General features: G+C 45.4%; 1 protein-coding gene across 1 annotated transcript in view; it reads right to left on the reverse strand.

Moving 5' to 3' along the window:
* Nucleotides 1–23,609, reverse strand: part of LOC138513015 (membrane-spanning 4-domains subfamily A member 5-like) — a 281,174-nt gene that overhangs the window by 84,652 nt on the left and 172,913 nt on the right. Inside the window, exon 5 of the mRNA XM_069627730.1 lies at nucleotides 16,589–16,768. Coding sequence (XP_069483831.1) covers nucleotides 16,589–16,768 — 180 coding nt within the window. The remainder of the gene's footprint in view (nucleotides 1–16,588; nucleotides 16,769–23,609) is intronic.

Here is a 23,609-nt window from a genome sequence, read left to right on the forward strand (position 1 = left end):
TTTTCGGGAGCGTCTCACTGCTTTTTGGGGCCTTTGTTTCATCATCACCCCAAAGGCCCAGTTGGGCTGCTTGTTTCTTGGCCAGGACAACTCACTGCAACATGTCAGCTGCCTGAAAAGGGACCAGAGTGCCTGTCCTGCCATCTTCAGCCATTCATTGATTGGCCTGCACAATTACACAAGACCCAATCGGGGAGCCGGCAGGCGAAAGCCGCCCCCCTCGCCAAGGTCCTCACTAAAGCCCCCTGCCTGGCCCTGTCTGGGTCTGGAGGGAGTCCTTTCCATGCCACTTACTTCCATGATCCTGCCTCTTGGCAACTCTCAAAGTTATCAAACTGGAAGTGTCTCTTGCTTGCTCTGACCCTGTATCAATCTGCTTTCCATTACTCCAATAAGCAACACGGTTCACTTGCTTCAGACTACACACAACCCTGGGTCACTATGACTGTTTGGCTGTTGCCTGCATCCTTTCCCTACCTGCCTAGCTGCACATTCTAATCTCTGGCTCAATTGAAATATGCATCGTGTTTTGCCTCTTACTGTCTGCTTTCTGGTTTTTTCTTAATGACCTACTTCAAAATATGTGTCACCTCCAAGGTGTGCTGTAGACCTGTGCACCCTCCATTTTGTACTGTATGTGTGTGCTTTCTGGTCAATTCAAATTTAGGTGTGTTTACATCTGTGCACCCTCCATTTTGTTTTGCATTTGTGCGCTTTCTGGTAAATTTGAATTAAGTTGTCTTTACATCTGTGCACCATGTTGTACTGTATTTGGGTGCTTTCTGGTAAATTCAAATGTAGGTGTATTTACACCTGTGCACCCCCATTTTGTACTGCATTTGTGTGCTTTCTGGTAAATTCGGATTTAGGTGTTTTTAGATGTGTGCACTCTCCATTTTGTACTGCATTTGTGTGCTTTTTGGTAATTTTAAATGTAGATGTGTTTTACATCTGTTCAATCCTTCTTGTCTCCCTCGGCTGCTAGGCTGCCTGGTTAGTTTGCACGTGTATTGTGCAGCCTCTTTCTGTTCATCTTTGCCTCCACCTCTATGGCACTATCCATCTCCCCCATCTTTTCTAACTGTTACACTGTCACCTATCCCTCCTCTGTCACGAGGTCTGGAGAAAAAAGCTTAAAAAAGATCTCTTGGCCTCTGTTCTGCTGGCACTTACATTAGTGCAACTTCCAGACAGATCATCACTGATATCCTCTTCTCTGTCAGCTCTCCAGACGTTTGGACCTCCCATCTGATCTCTTCCCTCTCCCCTTTTTCATTAATGGCAGCACTAGATTGAAAGTACTCTTGGCATACTTCTCATCCTCTAAGTGCAGCATTAATGTGTTTCACAATGGCACTGTCATGGCCAAGGTTCCTCAACCCAATCTTCTTCTCTTCGACAGTGGCCTGCCGTCCGTCATCAACTTTCTACCTTCTCCTGCTACTCTTCCTTCCTCTCTCCCTGCACCTGCTTCACCACCTCTGACCGGTGTACCATCTCCCTGTACCCCTCCACGGAAAACCTTAAAAGGTGGTGACAGGCTACACTTAGCCACCCTGAATGCTCAGTCTGCTGTCAAACATTCTTCTGACATTTTCCTCCTTCTTCAAGACTTGATCTCGAGGTCATTGCTCTCACTGAGACGTGTTTCAGTGCCAGCTCAGTCAGTGCTTTTGACACCCTTCTCCCTGATGATTACAAGATCCTCCCCAAGTCTCGACCCAACCAACCTAGTTGTAGAGGCCCTGATCTTCCCTTAGTGGGTACATTCCTCTCTCATACCCACCCAGTCCAAGTCCTCCTTTGAAAGTCTTGTCTGCAAGCTTGGTGTCTCTCTGAATCTCTTTCTCACCATTGCCACTATCTACAGGCTTCCTGGCCCTGTGTCTGTCTTCCTTTCAGAATGGGCTGACTTAACATCCTCTGTTCTGACCCCTACCTCTAAACTCCTCCTCCTTGGAGACTTCAACATCCACCTTGACTCCACTGTTTCTGCCTCTTCTCTCTTCTGTGAGCTCTGTACCTTTCTCTCCCTCTTTATTCTCCCCTCTGGCCCTACCGCCTCTGCTGGAAAGGATCTTGTTGCCTTCACCCTGCTGATCTCCTGCACTCCACCCCTCTCATTACCCCGCTCTCCTTGTCTGATCACTCTCTCCTCTCTTCTCATCTGGGACAACTCTGCCCCCTGACCGAGACTTCCACCAGCACTGCTAACCTCCTTCGCGGTCATCTGGCCGTTGAAATGAGCATCAGCTGCTGCGTTTGCCTCTACCGTCATCCCTCCATCCCTCCTCCTTCCCCTCCTCTTGATTCCCCCACCGAATCTGTCCTTGCCAACCTTCATCTTGCTATCACCAACACTCTTGACATACTTGCCCCTGTCATGAGCATCTGCCTGAAACCTGCCTCCAAGCTAACAGTTGGTACGACTCTGATCTAGCCGCTCTGAAACCAAGTGTAGCATTGCTGAATGGAAGTGGCAAACCTCAGGCTCTTCCTCTGACAAACTGGCCTGCCACATACTCCAAAGGCAATACCGTCTCTCTATCTGCTCCAAGAAGAGGTCCTTTTCCACTGGACCAATTCCTCAGACTCAAGAGGAACAGCAGCAATCGCAAGGACTACAAACAAAAATCAGACATCTTAAGAAATAAATTGCATGACAGGGGATACCCACTGAAACTTACAGCAAAAGCAATGAAATGAGCTAACAACAACAATCGTGAAGCCATATTGAATCAAAGTAGAACAATGGATAAAAAGAAGGGAGAAACACTGGTGTTTGTGAACACCTTTAGCCATCTTTCAAAATAGATCGAGAAAACTATCCATAAGAATTGGAAGATTTTGGAAAAAGGAAACAATCCACTAGAGAAACCCCTGATAGCTTACAAATGAAGCAAAATGTTAAATGCCAAGTGACACGAAAAAACATTGTTGCAAGAAACACCAGACAGCAAACAATCACGGAAAGTTGGGGCATGGTACGCCCCGCAGGACATACCTCTTGTGGGAATTGCACCAGCTGCATCCAAACTAGCAGACGCACAGAAGTAAACGTAGGCTTACCAAGGATGCGCATCAAACACACTCTGACCAATTGCAATTTGACAATGTTGGTTTATGCTATATGGTGCCCCTGTGGGCAAATATACATAGAGAAAACAGACAGGAAAATAAAAACAAGGATAACAGAACATAAACGCTGTATAAAAACAGAGTACATACAGCATCTGCAGTGAGCCATTTTATTGAATTCTTACATAAGGCTGAGGATTTGAGATGGACCATACTATACCAAGTAAAACCAGGAGTAGATGTAAACATGGATAAAAGAAAATTGATACAACAATAAAAAGGAATGATTTATCTGACAAAAAGCACAGTCCTGAATGAACATACAGAAGAATTGAAAGGTGCCCATTGAGAATACAATATAAACAAAGCACTGATGTAACAAATGTAAAAACCATAAGGCTAACAAATCCTGTAAAAATCACCAGGAAGCAGATGTACTGTTAAGACAATGAATCCGCCGATCTGGTTAATAATGTGCAAATAAGTTCCTAGTGGGCAGAGATAAGCAGCTCTCATATCACATAGGCGAAAAATTGAAATGTGTAATGAATCAACTGTTACTTTGAAATCGAATCAGGCAGTTAAAAACAAGTAAGAGCGTAGCAGGTAAGTGTTATTCTTCACCTAGAAGTGGATGCACAAACTTGAAGTACAAGGACCTTAGAAGAAAAGACCTAACATTCAGTAGGTAGAAAGGAAGGTTACCAAGGTAACCAGTTGAACGAGCGAGGACTCATAGCATTATCGTCCATGAAGAAATCAGAACGGACTCTACTGGTAAGAAGAGCAGGGGCAAATGTATGCCATTTTGAGAATATATACAATAGATTACAGAGATATGACCAGTAATTTATTGTGCCTCACTTTACAGAACGAGGTGGAAAACTAAATCGAAACCGGAGGACACGTAAGGAAACACCGCGACCAGCAGACCGAGCCTGAAAGCGGAAGGTGAAAGTACGCGGCTACCGTCGGTGAGTGTAACATTAATTAAGGTTACAGTAGAGCCCCTGGGAGCCATGAGCAGCAAGGGTAATATAATAAACTTAGAAAATAAGGATCTGTACACAGAGCACCGCAGGAGTGTGAATAGCTTGTCTCTCTTTCCCTTTCCACCTAGATCTAAAAGGTTTAAACCCTAACGACAAACGCAACAGGGAATTTCTAAATAATCAGACGATACTTTGCCTGGATAAAAGTGGAAAGCGAAAGCACGTAGCCATAGCTGGTGAGTTTGTCAACAGTTGGGGCCACAGAGGACTCCGTATGAGCTCTACACAGCTTTCATGTTAAAATAATTAGATAGCAATTATCATTTGCCTGTCTAAATTAGTGCTCTCCCTGTTTTCCCTCTGTCACCCATCTCAGCTAATTGAACAATAAGAGCATTCAAAAAAAAGAAAAACACCCCTGAAATGGCTAAACTATTAACAAAAACGCCACAGGGAGTACCTGTTAACACCGAATGAGACATCTATTCTAGATGAAAAAGAAAATCTCGTACATATTGCCTCATTAAAGATACCCTGGGTAGGTAAGAGTCTTGTTGCAATCTTTGAACTGCTGATAAAAATAATTGGGAAATTAATCTCCTTTGCACAATTAAAATGCCGAAAGAAACAGCATTAATAATATTTTGGAAAAAGAGCGGTCAATGAAAACTTTATCTGTGTGTTATTTTGTAGGGAACAATGGCCGGCTAATACCACCAGAAAAAGTGGAACATAATACTTGAAGACTAATGCCAATGAACGTTTTTATGGAATCCAAACTGACATAGGTTAAGAAGCAGAATGTTTTAAAGGGAACAGAACATGGAGATAAACCAATCGATGGTTACTCTAGATTGAAACAAAAGTTGTGGAAATCATAATAGTGTCCCACTGAAGAAACTCCTGAATAATTGATTTTATAAGGTGTGAGAGAGGAATGAAACATGTTGGGTAGTAGCGGAAATATGAAAGAATGATGAACGAGTGTTAGTGAAGAGGAGATGCTACAAGTATATGAACTTACAAACAATTCAGATGTAGCATAATGGTGTTTTCTTTTTAAAAAATCGAGCAGTATACTGTTATTTTGATAAATCCACAAAATGTATTAAAACAATTGTGTCTAATTGAAATAGCTGCTAAGACGTAAATTGCACTAAATGAATTTTATGAATAAAATGTTTTGCTAATTGAAACATGTTAGTATAGTGAGAGTTATTCAGGCTATACGTATGTTGCAGATGCACTAATTATAGCCAATGCCACTGGTTGTTTTCCCTACAAAACAGCACTTGACCACCAGAACATTATCAAGTTTTGAGTACCAAGTAGAGGTCTCACATTCAGGCTTGTATCTCTGTAGAATCTAACAACATGGCCTGAACTGTTCAAAATCTGCAAAGAACTAGCCAATCAATCTGCAGTGTCCACCTCACCTCTTCATTCTCAGGCCCTCTATGCTGCACTGGCCACCCATTTCACCTCTAAAGCTCAGGACATTCTGACCTCTATCTCTCTTCTTCCCCCTACTCCATTCCACCTCCTGTTCCCCTGCCTCTCTTGGCATCTCTTCCACCCACTCCCACTCTCTACACCTTCTCACCTAAAAAGGTGATGCCCATGGAGTTGTTTTAAAACTCCATAACCAAAGAACACAAAAGGAAAACACACATCAAAATACATGGAAGAGTGGGGAAAAAAGGCTCACACTCTTTCCAGGTAGAAAAATCAAATCCTAGAAATCCAGCAAAGTTGCTGGGGCTCTCAAAGAGTAAGGGAAATTAGCACATTCTTGAGAATTCTCCCTAACATGGGGTAAGTGCTATTAGGGTCTCCAAAGGGGGGAGAAAGTGCCAGAGGTGCCCATAGGGAGGCAACAGGTAAGTGCATGGCCGGAGACATCCCAGGCGTAGAGGGAGGTCTACCACCCAAAACGGAGTGCAGAGTGGAGGCAACCCACCCAATATGGGCCCAGAGGGCAGTGCAGGGGTGTGTGCTGGGGGCAATTGGGCAGAAGGCCAGAACCCTCTTGGACTCTTGAAGGACCATGCTGCCAATCTCAGTGACAGAGGGTATGGTTAGCACTGGAGGGGAAGATGGAAGGAGGAGGAGAAGAGAATAGTTTTGAGTTGTTTGCAAAACTTGAGGAGGTGCGGTTCAAGATGGATAGAGAGAAGGAGGCTGTTACATAGTAGGGAACCAGGTGAGGAGAGAGATCTGCCCACAGCTCCTTGCATGGAGAAGTGTTTGATCAGCAGAGAGTTGGAGCCAGAAGGTCGAAGGGATCTGGAAGGAAAGTATTTATTGTGAGAGAGTTGCAGGTAGCATGGTCCCAGGCCCTTGTGGGTGATGCAAAGGGTCTTGAATTTGATCCTTGCAGCAACCAGGAGGCAGCCGAGAGATTTTAGAGCTGGAAAGATACATGCCCAGGGATTTAGATCAAAGATAAGTCTTGCAGCCCTACTCTGGATTTGTTTAAGAAAAAGGAAAGGGAGAATGTCCCTAAAGAGGTGAAGTTGAATGTGGACCTTCTTGGCAAGGTGCAAGATGTGAGGAGTAAAGGAGAGGGAGGAGTCAAAGATGACCCCAAGGTTTCTGTCCTCAGTGGAAATAGAGGGAAGTGAGCACAGAGGGGATGGCCAGAGTGCAGGAGGGAAATGGGGAGCTGTTGTCCCAATAGGAAAGATCCTGGTCTTACTGGCATTGTGGCACAGATCATTGCAGGTGCACCAAGACTGAATAGCAGACAAGTCGTCAGTCATGATAGAGGAGGAATGGGGGAGCTTGTAGAAGAGTTGTGTGCCTTCTGCGTAACACTGGAAATGAGGAGAAAAGGCAGAGATTAGGTGCGCAAGAGGTGCAAGGTAGATGTTGAAAAGCAAAGCAGAGTGGATAGATCCCTGGGGTACACCACAAGTCCACAAGTAGAGAGAGTTGTGGAGGATGAGAAGGATCCCAGGAGCACCTGGGAAGGGCAGTCAGTGAGGAAGGAAGTCAACCAATTCAGTGTCCGGTCTGAGATACCAAAAGTATCTTGTAGCCACTTTATGAGAATAGAACAGATGACCATGTCAAAGGAGGAAGAGCGGTCAAGGAGAATGAGAACAGCAGGAGAGTTAGAGCCACATTTTTCAAGCAGTTCTTCATTGGTGTTCAGGAGAGCAGTTTCTGTGCCTCTGGATGCTCAGAATCCAGATTGATAATCATGTAAAGAATCAACAAGCTCAGTGTGTTGGGTCAGTTGGGGGATGACCAACTTCTCGTGGAGTTTCCCAAGGAAGGGAGTAGTAGAGATATGGCGGTAGTTGGCCGGACATGAGGGGTAGGCTGAAAACTTCTTTAGGAGGGGGTGTACCAGGGAATGCTTCAGACAAGTGGGGAAATAGCCAGATGCTAGGGAGTGGTTGCAGAAGTCAGCGAGATCCAGAGCAAGGGAGGAGAGGTCAGCCAAGTTTTTCTATATGGTGCCCAAGACCTATCTGTAAAAACAGCCTCCGGTCAACTTTCTTCGCCATTTCTTCTGCTTTGGTCCCTTTGTTCGTTGGCCTTTGGCGGGCTTCAGTGCTGAAGCTCTCCTCTGGCTCCTGAGTGTGTGGGGTGGACAAGATGTAAGGGAGGTGCCCGAAACTCCCTGTGCTTAGTCTCCTAGGAGACCTGAATGCACTCTGGCCTGATTGGACGGCTGGCTGTCCGGCAAGGACTGCCACCCTGCTGTGTGTGTGACAGCCAGGCTGGAATGAATGGGGGAAAACTGATTAAAAGCAGTTCTCTGGGACTTGGAAAGCAGAGTCGACCACTGGAACAAACTAACCAAAGATGAGCTGAAGGAAGACAGCTGCTGCAACTCCTGGACGACTGGTGAAGCCCTGCTGGAGGTCCGAATTGCCTGAAACTCCATCGACAGAGAAGCCCTTCAAGGTTTACTTCTTCCCTTGAGTTTGGTGGGAACAACAAACTCACAAGCCGCCTGGACACCGTCCCCTCCTGGTCGAATATTCTGCAGAGTGCAGTGGAAAACCGGATTGCCAGTGGGAAGGATACCAGTTTGTGGTCTTTAAGGCACTCACACCTTAAACCAACGTTTTGCCAAGCTTCTGGCCTCTTCCCTGGGCAGTGCAGGAACCTCCCAACATCCTCCTTCTTGTCCTAATGACTGATGCCCAGGAACAGCGAGATCTGCTCGAACTGCCAGGAACAACTGCCTCAGCTACAGCTCTTCTTCACTTTAAAGGTACTGTGCAAACGCGGTCCGGAAATCTTTTCCGCCACAGTGAAAGTTTGTGAAACGTTCCCAACTTCAAAGGCTTGTCCTTCCCTACACCAACATCTAACTTTTCGCCTGACCAAATTATTCTAAAATCCATGGCAAAGACTTAACCGTTTACTACAAGAACTGTGCTATCCTATACAAAGACTCTGAACCATTGACTTTGTCTGAGGCCTATGAACTGAATTGCTGGTTCTAGTTAACTGAAACCCTTTGCCCTGCCTATGAAAGTATTTGTGCTTCATTTCTTATAACCTTGTCTTTTTACTCCTTTTTAAAGTAACTGAAGTGCCATTTTGCTCCCACTTCAGGGGAGCTTAACTTGTTCAGTAACTTATTTGTTGTGTATTTGTAGTATATTAGTATATGATATTGAGCTGCTCTTGCTAGTGTAATGTTTTCCAAATAAATGTGTAAATAAATATATATTCTTTTACCAAGAAACCTTAAGTAGGTGTTTGTTTGAATCACTGTATTTTTTGGTCCTTCGTGTAACTTGTTCTAGTGCTCACTTTACTCTTGAGATAAGTCTGGCTGCTCAGCCACTGCTACCACATTACTGTGTAGTACAGGCATGTACCAAAGGTGAAATTGTACTGACACTTGTAGTCTTAATTGCATGTAGTGTTCCCCATGGGTACTGCATGTGATCTGCCTAACACCTCACCTCCCCCTTTTCCCCTTTCTCTTTCACTGCATTTGCACAATCCAAATGTCAGAAGGCCTAGTAGGACTGCTATCCATTTCTATTTATTCATGCCAATTTCATTGTTTATTTGCTCCCTTGTTCCTTCCCTTGTGCCTTGTGGTGCTTTGAAACACTGTCTTGTTGTATAAGCGCCTTATAAATACCCAATAAATAAATAAAATCATACATTTCTGAGTATAGCCACTGTGTCATATTTAGCTGCATTTTTGTACAGCAACTCTGTCATACTTAGCTGCATGTTTTAGAATCTAGCCTCACTTAAAACTCACCTCCATTTAAACATAGCTGCCTTTGAGTATATCCTTTGTGTTACACATAGCTGCTTTTTAGTATAGCCATTGTTATATGTATCCATTATCTGAGTTTAGCCACAGTGTTATACTTAGCTGCATTTTTGAGTATATCCATTGTATCGCATATAGCGGCCTTTTTGAGTATATCCGCTGTGTCATATTTAGCTGTATTTTTGAGTATATCTATTGTGTCAGATTTAGCTGAATTATTTAATATAGCCACTGTCATATTTGGCTAAGTCCTCGAGTATCTCCACGGTGTCAGATTTAGCTGCATTTTTAATATAGTAATGTTGTCCTATTTAGCTGAATTTTTGAGTATATACACTGTGTCATATTTAGCTACATATTTTAGTATAGCTGCAGTGCCACATTTACCTGCATTTTTCAGTGTAGCCGCTGTGTCATATTTGGCTACATTGTTTATTGTAGCCACTTTGTCAGATTTAGCTGAATTTCTTAGTATAGCTACTATCTGATATTTAGCTGCATTTTTGCGTATAGCCTTTGTGTCAGTTTTAGCTGCATTCTTGTGCATATCGTACTGTGTCACATTTAGCTGCTTTCTTTAGTATAGCCACTGTGTCATATTTGGTTACATATCTTAGTGTAACCACTGTGTCACATGTGGCTGCATTTTTTAGGGTAGCCACTGAGTGACATGTGGCTGCATTTTTTAGTGTAGCCTCTGTGTCACATTTGGCTACATTTTTTATTGTAGCCACTATGTGATATTACGCTGCATTCTTGAGTATAGCCTTTGTGTCCATTTTAGCTGCATTTTTGTGTATATCCACTGTGTCACATTTAGCTACAATTTCTAGTATAGCCAATGTGTCATATATAGCTGCATGACTGTGTCAAAGTATCTGTTTTCTTTAGTATAGCCACTGTATCTATCATATTTGGCAAAATGTTTTAGTGTAACCACTGTGTCACATGTGGCTGCATTTTTTAGTGTGGCCACTGTGTCAGATTTTGCTGCATTTTTTAGTGTAGCCACTGTCATATTTTGCTGAATTTCTTAGTATAGCCACTATGTGATATTTAGCTGCATTTTTGAGTGTAGCCTTTGTGTCACATTTAGCTGCATGTTTGTGTATATCCACTGTGTGATATTAAGCCACATTTTCTAGTATAGCCAATGTGTCATATATAGCTGCATGTTTGTGTATAGCTACAGTGTCAAATTGAGCTGTTTTCTTTAGTATAGCCACTGTGTCATATTTGGCTACATTTGTTAGTGTAACCACTGTGTCATACGTGGCTGCATTTTTTAGTGTAGCCACTGTATCACATTTTGCTGCATTTTTTAGTGTAGCCACTGTCATATTTAACTGAATATCTTAGTATAGCCACTATGTGAAATTTAGCTGCATTTTTGGGTGTCGCCTTTGAGTCACATTTAGCTGCATGTTTGTGTATATCCACTGTGTGACATTAGGCCACATTTTCTAGTATAGCCAATGTGTCATATATAGCTGCATGTTTGTGTATAGCCACAGTGTCAAATGTAGCTGTTTTCTTTAGTATAGCCACTGTGTCATATTTGGCTACATTTGTTTGTGTAAGCAGTGTGTCACATATGGCTGCATTATTTAGGGTAGTCACTGTGCCACATGTGGCTGAATTTTATTGTCTAGCCACTGTGTCATATAAAGCTGCATTTTTCAGTATAGCGACTGTGTCATATTTAGCTGCATTTGTGAGTATAGCCACTGTGTCACAATTGGCTGCATTTTTTGAGTTAGCCACTGTGTCATATTTAGCTGCATTTTTCAGTCTAGCCACTATGTCACACTTAGCTACATTTGTTAGAATCCAGCTTTGCTTAAAATTAAAACTCACCCACATTTAAACCTTCCTACCTTTCAGTATAGCCTCTGTCTTCTTACACTTAGCTTTTTTTAGTATAGCCACTGTGTTATATTTAGGCGAAATTTGAGGATAACCACTATGTTATACTTAGCTGCAATTTTGAGTACATCCACTGTATCATATTTAGTTGCATGTTTGAGTACATCCACTGTATCATACTTACTTGCATTTTTTAGCACATCTACTGTGTCATATCTGACAGCATTTTGAGTATAGTCACTGTATCATACTTGGCTGCATTGTTTAGAATCTTGCCTTGCTTAAAACTCACCCCCAATTAAACCTTGCTGCCTTCGAGCAAATCCACTCTTTTATACTTAGCTGAATGTTCAGTATATCCATTGTATTGTATTTAGCTGTATTTTCGAGTATAGCCACTATGTTACATCTAGCTGCATGTTTTAGTATAGCCACTGTGCTATATTTAGCCGCCTTTTGAGCATAGCCAGTGTTATATCTAGCTGCATCTTTGAATATAGCCTATGTGCTTTATTTAACTGCATCTTTGAAAATAGCCAAATTTGGTATTATTTAGCTGCATTTTGCATATAGCCACCATGTAGAATCTTGCCTCGCTCAAAACCCACCCCCATTTAAACCTAGCTGCATTTTTAGTATAGCCACTTGTTACATTTCGCTGCATTTTGAGTGTAGGTACAGTGGTATTTTTAACTGCATTTTCAGTATAGCCACTGTGTTATATTTATCTGTCTTTGAGTATAGTCACTGTGTACATTACGTTGCATCTTTGAGTTTAGCCACTGCGGTATATTTAGCTGTTTTTTTTATTATAGGCACTGTGTAGAATTTTGCTGTGCTTTGAATTCATCCCTTCTAAATTCAGCTACATCTACGAAACCGAGAAACCAGCCAGGATACACAGGTGCGTATCACACTCCATGCTTTTGGAAGACAGCCGAAGTCATGGCCACCCACACACATCTGATATCATACAACTCTAAGAAACATCGTACAACCCCTCTGCCATAACAATGCGTCTACACCCCACATCAGAAATTCTAGCTGCACACACAATAAGCATCCTGTTCTGCACTTGCATATTCTCCAGACTACCTCACAGCACCCATCCACATGCCAGCTCGACAAAGGTAGCTAGGTGGGAGTCGGCCACACCTACCTACCTTTGTATTGGCTGAAATAAACACATGCATACACTCCTCTGACGAATTTCCCCATACCTGGACTTTGGTCCCACGAGGACGTTCCCTAACAGCGCTTTGAAACCTTGCCATTCAAAAAAGGCACTATACAAATAACAAGTACTGTAAGAAACGTACAAGGGTAAGATAGTTTGTTCAAGTGGAATACTTTAAAATGTAGCTATCCCTGCCTGCGTTACAAATACCGCCACAATGTTTTATGTTGCTAGCTTCATTTACAGCAGCTTAAAAGATATGGCCATTACTAATAATTTACCACCACCAGTAAATGACATTCTTGGCCACATATGTTGTTTAAGTTGCAGGGCATGTAGAGCGACCCATATCAAAAACCTATTCCTCTGTCATACCAATAACTGGTCAGGGGCCTATACCTGACTTACTCATCTTCGCGCTTCCTCTGGTTATGGATTCTGCCATTTTAAGACAATCATATATCTAATGATAATTAGGTTGACAATCACCACACGTTTTGTGCTGTAACTGTGATTGGCCCTGAAAATGTTATGACGACCAATGTTAATGCTTTTACCGCGGCTGGTTGTTGCATCGTTGGCAGAAACCCACTGGATTTTACTGCTACGAATGTTTACCTCTTTTGTAGTTTCACTGCCAAGAATACACCAGCAAAGACCACAGTGGCCCGACAAGCACTTAAATACAACGTCTGTTGGACGACAAACATCTTGCTTGCAGCAAAGATGCGATAATCTTCCCCTTCTCATGTCCAGCCTGACAAATACAGAGCACTGTCATTCATTCTGATTCTGAGTTCCACAGCGCCATTGGCTTTTGATTTTAAGATATATTCGTGACAAAATCCCACTTCAGATCACGTGTTACTAAATGATCTTTCAAAAGAACGGAAAAGGCACGGTTAGAACTGATTTCCTGTAGTGATGAATTCCATACTTATCTCTGAGTATGTTTTGTCCTGGTGTAATGACAATTGTCGGTTTGTTTCAGATGTATTGCGTTATAATAAGTAGAAGGAAATGCCCATTCTGTATTATTTTTTTCAAAATATGTAATTGCTATTCGAACAGAGTAGCTTTTTTTTTTCTTCCGGTAATGTGTCCGTTTTGTTACTTTGCGTTTCCGCTACTAAATTCAATTGTGACAGTTGCTTAGTTTATTTACTGTGTAAAGGATGAGCCTAGAACATGAGTTCCCTAATTTGTGACTATGTATATGGAGATGCTGTGAAAAGATGTCGGTGTCTCGGCTCCGCTTGCAAGCTTATGAATTGGTTTGAAGCTACCACCTGTATAAACAAAAGGCGTCAGAAAATGGGCACGTATTGAACAGTCCTGTGTTCTCTACGATAATAAGGAGTGTGGTGCTGGCCCTTTAAGGGCGCGCACACGACGGTGTGACATTCACTCCGTTGCGTGCCCTGTTAATTAAATGGGGCGTGTCCGGTGGCGTCACAACCACCAGGGAGCCCACATGAGAAACATCTCTGTCTCCGTGTCTCTGTGTCACGGGGGGGGGGCTCACGGGCGGCAGTGTCTGAACATGGCTAACAGTGGCGACGAGGATGGGATCACTCCCTGGGACAGGCGGAGATAATCGCTTGCAGCGCAGAGGATCCCACGTGAGCGCTGCAGCAAAATCTGACAGTGGAGAGGGGAGAGGCACACGTGGCCGGCGGCCATTTTGATGAATAGGCCTCGGATGCTCACTGCTTCATAACGAAGCATCTGTGAGCCATCCGGACACAATTTCTGGACCATCCAGTGGCGGATAGCCACTGGAAACAGCACGTGTCAATTTTCAAATGATTCATTGACATTTTCACTGTTTGTCCGCCCGCCCTCCTGCCAAGACCTCTGCTTAAGCCACCTGGGTCCCTACAGCCAATGCCTGAGTTTGATATCTCGGGCACACCATCAAGCCTTGGACAGAGGTGGAAGATCTGGATAGACAGGCTCGAGATGTACTTCAGGGCCACGATGGAGACGAGTGATGACAGTAAGCTGGCTACTCTCTTGTATTCGGCTGGCCCGGCTGTGCATGAGATTTTTCTGTCCCTACAACCAGCGGATGGGTCGTTTGCGGCGGCAAAGGATGCACTCCATAATCATTTTCTGCCGATGGCTAATGCTGATTATGAACTTTTTCTCATGGGGACTGCTCGACAGAAGGATGATGAGACTCATGACGTGTTCTATGGGCGGTGGTGCAGACTGGCGGCGCCATGTGCATGGAACGACCCGGAAGTCATGATTCGCAATCAGCTCATTCAGGGGTGCGCCTCTGGGAAACTGCGGCGCCAAATACTGCGCGATCCTGGCATCACCCTTCCTCGCATCCTAGAACTTGGAAGATGCCACGAGGTGTCTGAGTTGCGGACAACTAGAATGGAAGCGAGTGTGCGCCCAGGCAAGGTGGAGGAAGTCTGCGCGGTCGGTAGAGGCCACGGAGCGAGGCGCCCCATGAACACCCTGGAACCCCCGAGGGTGCTTGCCACAGCCTGACCATGTCCCCAGGTCAGCCTCCCAGCTCAGTCTGTCACATAGTCCGTGAGACGGGCAGGTTTGCTGCGCCCTGTTCTCAGGGGGTACCTCCTGCCAACGTCTCTGGCCGGGGAGCCCACATGAGAAACATCTCTGTCTCCGTGTCTCTGTGTCACGGGGGGTGGTGGGCTCACTGACGGCAGTGTCTGAACACTGCTAACAAGGAGGGTGTAGTGGGTGATTTTCCTGTAAGAACAAAATGGCATGTGTGTAACATAAGAATACAGTGATGGTGCTTACACATGGTGTCAATTAATAGAGCAAACTCCTAGAGCTCAAAGCTCCACAAAGCAACAAAATAGGCAATCACACAAAATGTGGTAACATCATAAACACATGAATTCCCTTTCAATGTGCATAGAATTTGGGGCAGCTAGCGGCCGAGTCAGCAGGGAGAAGATGGCTCTTCCGGGTCGAGCCAGTGATCGGGAGAGGTGAGCCCTGATCAATGCATGTGGAGGGTGACTGCACTAGGAAGAACTCCTTTAACCCAATTGGAGTGCAATGGAGGAACGTGGCTTCCTTGACACACCAACCACCACAGTAAAATAAAACTGATCTCTGCCGCTCTCTAGTTACAATGAACAGCAGGATCACAGAGAGGGTTGGAGGGGCAAAGAACGGGCACGTGACTGGTGACCAATCTTAATGTATGGAAATGCATTTTCTCTTCAAGTACAGTTTCATCTTGTGCTGTTTGCAGTTTGCTCGGGTCTATATACTTGATAATAGACCCCAGAATGTGGCACTAGTGGTTAATTAATATGTCACATTCGGGCTCAGCCAGGCGGCTCTGAGCAGGTTCATTATGGGACCATAGGCGCCAGTTAAGTGGAGGCACACGCTAGGTGTTTGTCCAAACACATAAGTCATTGTACATCCTTGGCTGTGACAAGCATCCTGGGATCAGCACTAGCCGATTTTAATTGCTAAAGGGCCGCTATGGGATGTGGGCACTTGCTGACATTCTCGACCTCGCATCCCCAAATTCAACAATGAAGATTGGAAGCAGAGTTCAGGGCAGCTTTAAAAGAGCAGACAGTGCTCTGCCAATGGGCTCCATATACTGTCAAGCACACACGACCTGCATGCCGCAAAGTGATGCAGAGTATGGGCCTCATCACGAGTTTGGCGGTAACCCTTTAATCCGGCGGTAGCGCTATTACCGCAGGATTTAAGGGTCTGCCAAATCAGGGCTTCGGTGGATTTCTCCCCAGCTCTGAGCTGGGGGGGTAAATCTGCCGAAAATGCGCACTCATACCGCCGGCAGGAAATCCGCCGGCGGGATGAGTGCGAAAATTCCCCATTGAGCCCAATGGGGAATGGGGCATTCCCGAATGGGCTCAGTGGGGAATGGGGACTTCCATTACCGTCAAAACCGTGATCCGGCGCTAATAGCGCCGGGGGGTTTGGCGGTAGGGCAGATAGCGCCAGCGCTATTAGCGCCGGCGTTACCACCCAACTCGTGATGAGGCCCCATGTCAGGTGGAGGTGTGACTGCACTGTACTCACGTTTAAGGATGCACCAGTGGCCATGAACACATTGAAAGCAGATTGCATAGCTGGCTTCATTAAGCTGTCTTGCTGTCTGAGGAGGGGCATTTCAGAGTGGCATACAGATGGTGATTTGATAGGTCTGCTTTGATTTTTTGCAAAAATCTTCAGACTCACCAAGAGAGCCTCGCTGTACCGCCTGCAGTTTTCGTCATGTTTGCGACAGCCATTTGAATAATAGTAGTCGTCATCAGAATAGAAGTAGAAGTCACCGGAGGCCAAATCAATTGCACAGATGCTGCTTCCAATTACTGCAACAATGGCACTGAAAATATTCATCACCACACTGCCATTCACCTAGAACGAAAAATGGGTACAATTGCACTAGGAAGTGATTCATTGCCTCTCACACATGGGTAGCATTGCACCTTGAAGTGGTGCAAAGACAATAAGATGCAGATCCAATTGTAACAGGGAGTAATGCAAATGTTCTTAAATGTGAGAAGAACTACAATCGGATTTGGTGCAAAGCTCATTAACTTTGAGTAGAATTGTAACAGGGATAGTCCCTGCACTGGGCAAGTGGCATTTTGCCAACCCCAATGATGGCAATTAGGCCATATTGTTGCTTGTCAGAATAATTTGGCACCACTGCTGGTGGTTTCTTTAGTGACCACCTAGTAGTGCCTTGCCCTAAAAATAAAACAATACGCAGTGCCTTACACATGGGATCAGATACTTAACAGGAATGTATACAGTGCTTCTCACATATGGAGAAGGTAGACTTTTAATATCAGGTCCTGCCATCCACTCACATGGACATTATTATTGTATAAGGAGCAGATGCCCTGGCTCTCAAATGGGATATGATAGAATTGTACAAAGACTTGATGGATAGCTTCTCACATGCTGGTAGAATTCTAAAAGGAAGTGATGACCTAATTGTTACAAAACATGATCGTTAATATGGATTTCTAAACTTTGACCTGGTAGGCAGAAGTCTAGGAGGCCTCTCTAGTTTAGTGGAACAGGGGAATATTCTGGACAAACAAGACCAATCTAGGGTAGCTTGGCAGGGCCTCTTTATGAGTCAGCCGGTCCAGAAAGAATGGTTGTGGTAAAACCGCCACCACCGTTCTTTCCGGACCGGCTGATTCCGAATCCTGCAGGCGGGAGGTGTCTGACCTGGCGGGTTTAACACCACCTGCCTGCAGGCGGAAATGGAAACACTGACTCCGTCATAGACCAGTGTTTCCATTGTCCTCATCACCATGGAGTCCTATCGGACTCCATGGGAATGGGGACTTACACAATTCTGCCTCCGGAATTCCTGGGTCACTGGGGTCGTAATGCCACTGTAATTCTGGGAATCACGGAGGCGGAATGGTAATACGAGTCCGGCGGTAACGTGCCGGTTTTTCCGGCTCGGTTACCGCCGGACTTGTAATGAGGCCCAATGTCTCAGGAGGAGTGAGAGCGATCAGAAGCCCACAATGAGCACACACAGTAAACCTCCACAGATTACCCTTAGACAGATGTATATCAAAAATGCATTTATTATAGGCCTTTATAACAAAAACATGATGAAACCACAGTTTTCAAGAAATGGCAACATAGTCGAAGACTAAGGGGAATATAGTTTCCCCATAACAAATAAGGGAAAGCCCTGAGGAGTGCAGCTGAAGGCTGTGCCCCACTGGAAAAAGTCAGGTTAGGTTAGCCAAACAAAAGCAACAAGTTTCGGGGGTTCACAAATGGAGGGAAAATTGCATCTACGGAAATCTTTCCTAAAACTCGCCCCTCCCAGTCCTAAGGACAGGGTGACTTAATCGACCCCTGGATGAGTCTCATGTTCCGGTCGACTAAACATTCTGGACAACCCATCAGCATTCCTATGTTGGACACCTGGCCTGTGCTCAATGGTGAAGTCAAACCCTTGTAGGCTTATGGACCACCTGAGCAACTTTGGATTATCTCTGTTCATGTTCATTAGCCACTTAAAGGGATTATGGTCAGTTTGCACAGTGAAGTGGGTCCCATAGAGGTAGGACCTCAGCTTCCTTAGGGCCCACACAACAGAGACACATTCTTTCTCTACAGTGGACCAACTGAACTCTCTGTCTTTAAGCTGGCAACCAATAAATCCAATCGGAGTGGTGTGCCGCCAATAATGCCTTAATGCCAGTAAGACAGAGATTCTCCTCATCAGAACACCTGCACCCTCCTTTCCTGTCACTCTCTGGCCGGCCTCCCTTGGCCCTCTTCCTTCTCCCACCTGTGAGGCTAAGAACCTCAGGGTCTTCTTCGACTCCACACTCTCCTTTTCTCTTCACATCTCTGATGTCTCTAAAAAATCAAACTACCAACTTCACCTCCTCAGATGTATTCTTCCTTTCCTCTCCTTCCCCCAGAAGCTTACTGACTCTACAGCGCTGGTTCTCTCTAGGCTGCACTATTCTAACAGCCTCTTTCTAAATCTGCCTGCTTCTACTCTCCACCCTCTGCAACTCACCCAGAACAGGACTGCAAGACTTGTCATTCGCCTCAAGCCCTGGGATCGTATATCTCCAGCCCTGAAATCTCTTCATTGGCTTCCAGTGGCTGCAAGGATTAGATCCAAGACCCTTTGCATTATACACAAGGCTTTCTGGAGCCTGGGTCCAAAATACCTTCAACTCTCCCTCCGTAAATACCTTCCCACTCTAACTCTTCGCTCCTCCACCTCCAACTCCCTCAGGGTCAGTCGCTTCTCCAAGCAATGAGTTGGGGGTAGATCCCTTTCCTTGGCTGGGGCCTCCCTATGGAACAGCCTCCCTGCCACTCTGAAACTTGGGGAGAACCATCTCTGGTTCTGGAAGCACTTCAAGACCTTCCTCTTTGCTTCTGCCTTTGCTCTTCAACTCCCCTGCTGATCTGTCTGCTTTGGCACCGTGCCGCTGGTTACCCTCTGATTTCAGGCCCAGGTCCCTGCCCACCCTGCCACACACCAGCACTGCCTCCTGGCAACCCTTGCATCTGGGTCTGTATCTGTAACCTTACAGTCCCCTTATCATCAGACACCCCTTGTCTGCTCTTTATACCTTGCCACCTTGCTGGCTGCACTACCATTTGTTGTTGTTTGTATCCCTTGCTCAGCACATTCCACTTCTCCCTTCTCCCTTGCACTTTGCCCCCTTCCCTCTCCCCTGCACTTGCGCAGTCTCAATGTCACTGGGCCTAGTAAAATAGTTGTTTGTCCTCCCTTGCCCCGTGGCGCTCTGTAACACTTGTGTATGAGTGTGATACAAATAAAATATCATATTATAATATTTATCGGGTGTTCCTTGCCTTTATCATCTACCTGTGATAGTACAGAACCTATCCCAGTATCAGAGGCATATGTCTGCACAATAAAAGCACATTTGTAGTCAGGGGCCCTAAGGACAGGGGCCTGGCACAGAGAGCCTTTTAAGCCATTGAAGGCCTTCTCACTCGCCTCAGACCAAGAGACCTTCTTTGGTTTCTTTGGAGTTGTGAGAGCAGTCAGTGGGGCAGCTATGGTACCATAATCCTCCATGAAGTTTCGACAGTACACAGTGAGACCTAAGAATGCTCTCACCTGAGTTTGTGTAGTGGGGGTAGGAAAGTCCTGTACTGCTTGTACTTTACTTGTTAGAGGCTGAATCCTCCCTCTACCTAATTCATGTCCAAGGTAGACCACAGATCCTTGTCCAATCTGGCACTTACTGGCCGATATGGTGAAGTGGGCCTTCTGAAGAGCCAGTAATACTATTCGCAGGTGTTTCACATGTATTTCCCAGGTGGCACTGAAGACTGCTATTTCATCCCATATGCTAAGTAGAATTCATCCAAACCATTCAGGACATGATTTGCAAGTATTTGGCAAGTAGCAGGTGCATTCTTTAGTCTAAAGGGCATTACCCTGAACTGGTAAAGACCCTCTGGAGTTGACAATGCTGTCTTCTACTTGGCATTTTCTGCTAGGGCTATTTGCAGATACCCTGCAGTGAGGTAAAAAGTGCGGAGGCCCTTGGAGGCACCCAAGGTATCCACCAGCTCATCAGTTCGAGGCAAGGGATGAACATATGTCGTGGTGACAGCATTCAGAGCCTGGTAATCCACACAGTTCAGAGGTACCTGCCTTTGGGGCCAGAACCACAGGACTGGACCATGGACTACTAAAGGGTTCAATCACCCCAAGATCTAACATCTTGTTGCCCTTCGTCTTGATGTAAGATCTCACCTTATCCGACAACCTGTACACCCTACATTTGGTAGGTACAATGTCCTCTGTGTCAATTTTGTGTTTGCACCAAGGTGTCCAACTAGGAGTCAGTTAGAACAAGGGGGAGAATTGCCTAAGCAAAGTTCTTACTTCCTCTTGCTGGGTAGGAGTCAGGTGAGGGGCCACATAGACACCCTCAATTGAGCCATATGAAGGGCTACCTTGGAACAAGTCAGGCAGAGGTTCAGATTCCTCTTCTTCTCTGTCTGATGCCAAAAGTAGTGCTGCTATTTTAAACCAAGGGATGAAAGCCTGCAGCCTATTTATATGGAACACTTTGGGGGCCTGGCCAAGTCTCTTAAGATCCACTAAATAGTTTACCTCACCCAGCTACTCCACAACTGTGTAAGGGCCTGACCATTTGTCCCGTGGGGCTCTAGGTCTTATAGGATTCATGATCAGGACTGTTTGGTCTGGGGTGAAGTGAATACGTGAATCCTTCTAGTCATACCAATGTTTCACCAGAGCCTGACCTGCCTTCAACCTATCACTGGCCTGAGCCATCAGAAGGACCATTCTCTTCCTTAAACCCAGCACATAGCCCACTACATTGGTAGTGATGGAATGAGTAGGGAGTTCCCAACCTTCCTTGACTATGGCCAATGGTCCCCTAACAAGGTGACCAAAAAGAAGCTTGAAGGGACTGAAACCAACACCCAGCTGAGGTACCTCTCTGTAGGCAAAAAGTAAGCATGGCAACAGGGGATCCCATTTTCTCCTCTGAGGTTCTTCCAGAGCCCCACTCATGCTTTTGAGAGGTCTATTAAACCTCTCAACTAAGCCATTAGTTTTTGGGTGATAAGCTGATGAAAGCATATAAGTGACCCCACACTCTTTCCACATGGCTTGCATGTACTTAGACATAAAGTCGCTGTCTCTGTCTGACACAACTTCTTTAGGGAAGCCAACCCTAGTAAATATGCCTAGCAATACTTTGGCGACTGATTTGCCAGTCACAGTCTTCAGGATATCTGGTGGCATGGTCAACCAGCACCAAGATACACCTATTGCCAGAGGAGGTCTGAGGGTCAAGGGGACAAACAATGTCAATCCCTACCCTTTCAAATGGCGCCCCACCACAGGGAGTGGCACCAATGGAGCCTGGATTGTTGAGCCACTCTTACCAGAAATCTTGCAAGGGGCACAACTCTTACAATTTGTTATTGTAATTGGTTATTTATAGCACGCTTTATACCCATGGTTTCTAAGCACGGACCTGGGGATTGAACATGTGTTGCTCCACGTCGTCTTGCTTCCAAGGTGAGCTTGTTGCCCCTTAGCTATCCTCCCGGCCTTCTACCTGGATCCTTATCTTGGGCCAGTAGAAATGCACGGATAGCCTCTGCTTGTTTCTCTTTATCCCAAGGTGGCCAGCTAAAGGAACTTCATGTACCAATTGTAGGAGGAACTGTCTTACATGAAGGGGGATCACCAACCTCCTATGGTCACCTTCAGTAGACTCTGTGGGCTCACTGTACAGTACATCCTATGTTTCCGAGGAGGTTCACCCTCAAGCTGCGAACAGGCCTGTCTCCTTAGGCCTTCTAAAGATGGGCACTCACGTTGGTCCTTACTAAACTCTTCCCTATCAGGACCACCTTCAACCAATAAACTTTGGAGTTCAGGATGGTCATGTGGGTTAAGTATTTCAGGCAGCACCTCTTCCTCGGCAGGTTCAGGTGCTTGGCCAACTACCTCCACCTCATTGCTAGGTGAGTTAGGGGGAATATTTTCTTTCCCACTTCTGATTTTCTTGACTCCCTTTGCCTTGGGTTTCCCCTTTGGCTTTGGCTCAGACCTAGACATGGCCAGGGCAGCCTTTGTTTGTGACCTTGTGCATGGTCTTTCTGCTGTGTCCCCAGGAGACCTAAATCTCTCAGGTAATTTGCCAGCAGAACCTTTCCAGTGACTTGCCTCTGTACACTCACAGCTATCCTTACTACTGTACCATTAATGCTTAGATTTACAGGCATTACTGGGAACCTGAGAGGGGGGATCATCTAACTTGGTGGGCATCAAGAGAGCTATGGCAAGCTCTTCTTGGTTTACTAATGTGGAATCCACCACAGTATGGCTGGCCACACTATCTCAAAGGGCATGAGTATCAACTCCATTGATTTGCCCTTAAAGTAGTGCCTGGTATTATCCGGAATGCTAGCATAAGCCTCTGAGACTCTAGGCTCCAAAGAACCCATGGATACTATGGGCCTCATTACACGGTAGGCGGTAAACCATGGCGCTATTAGCGCCATGGTTCATGCCGGTAATTTACCGGTACCGCCTTGGTGGAAAGGGGAATTACCGCCCCATTCCAAGGTTGGCGGGGCGATAATTCCCCCTTCCACAATTGCCCTTCCCCAATCCCATTTTTGCCCCATAGGGCATAATGGGAATGGGGAAGGCGCTAATTACGGTACCGCAAATTGCGGTACCGTTAATAACTCCCTGGGTCCCTTTGCGGTTGGTTTTTAACGCCTGCAAAAAGCAAGCGTTAAATTCCCCAACCCGCAAAGGAACCTCGTAGTAAGGAGGTAAGGATTTACCAGTACGTGTAAAATACCGGTACCAGTAAACCCTTACCGCCTACCGTGTAATGAGGCCCTAAGACTACTTCAGATTCTATCCCACTGCGGAAGCAGTCTAAAGAGAAGGATGCCCCTGTGATAATTTCTTCCTCCTCATATGAGCGTAAGGCCATATTCACAGAGTGGACCCTCAAGGTTTTGACCTTACATCTGGGGTCCCTCTTCAAGTGGTCACTTGCTCCACAAGCCACACAAGTTCCACTGTGTCTTGGCACATAAGGAGGCTTACTGTTACCAGATCTATGCTTGGGAGGACTATTCCCACTATTCTGAACATTCTCATGTGAGTTACCCTTGTAATGCTTTTTGTGGCCCTTATGGAGAATGT

Source organism: Ambystoma mexicanum, chromosome 12 (assembly GCF_040938575.1).
Source record: "Ambystoma mexicanum isolate Mex_15411 chromosome 12, UKY_AmexF1_1, whole genome shotgun sequence".
In the NCBI taxonomy this organism is placed as follows: domain Eukaryota; kingdom Metazoa; phylum Chordata; class Amphibia; order Caudata; family Ambystomatidae; genus Ambystoma; species Ambystoma mexicanum.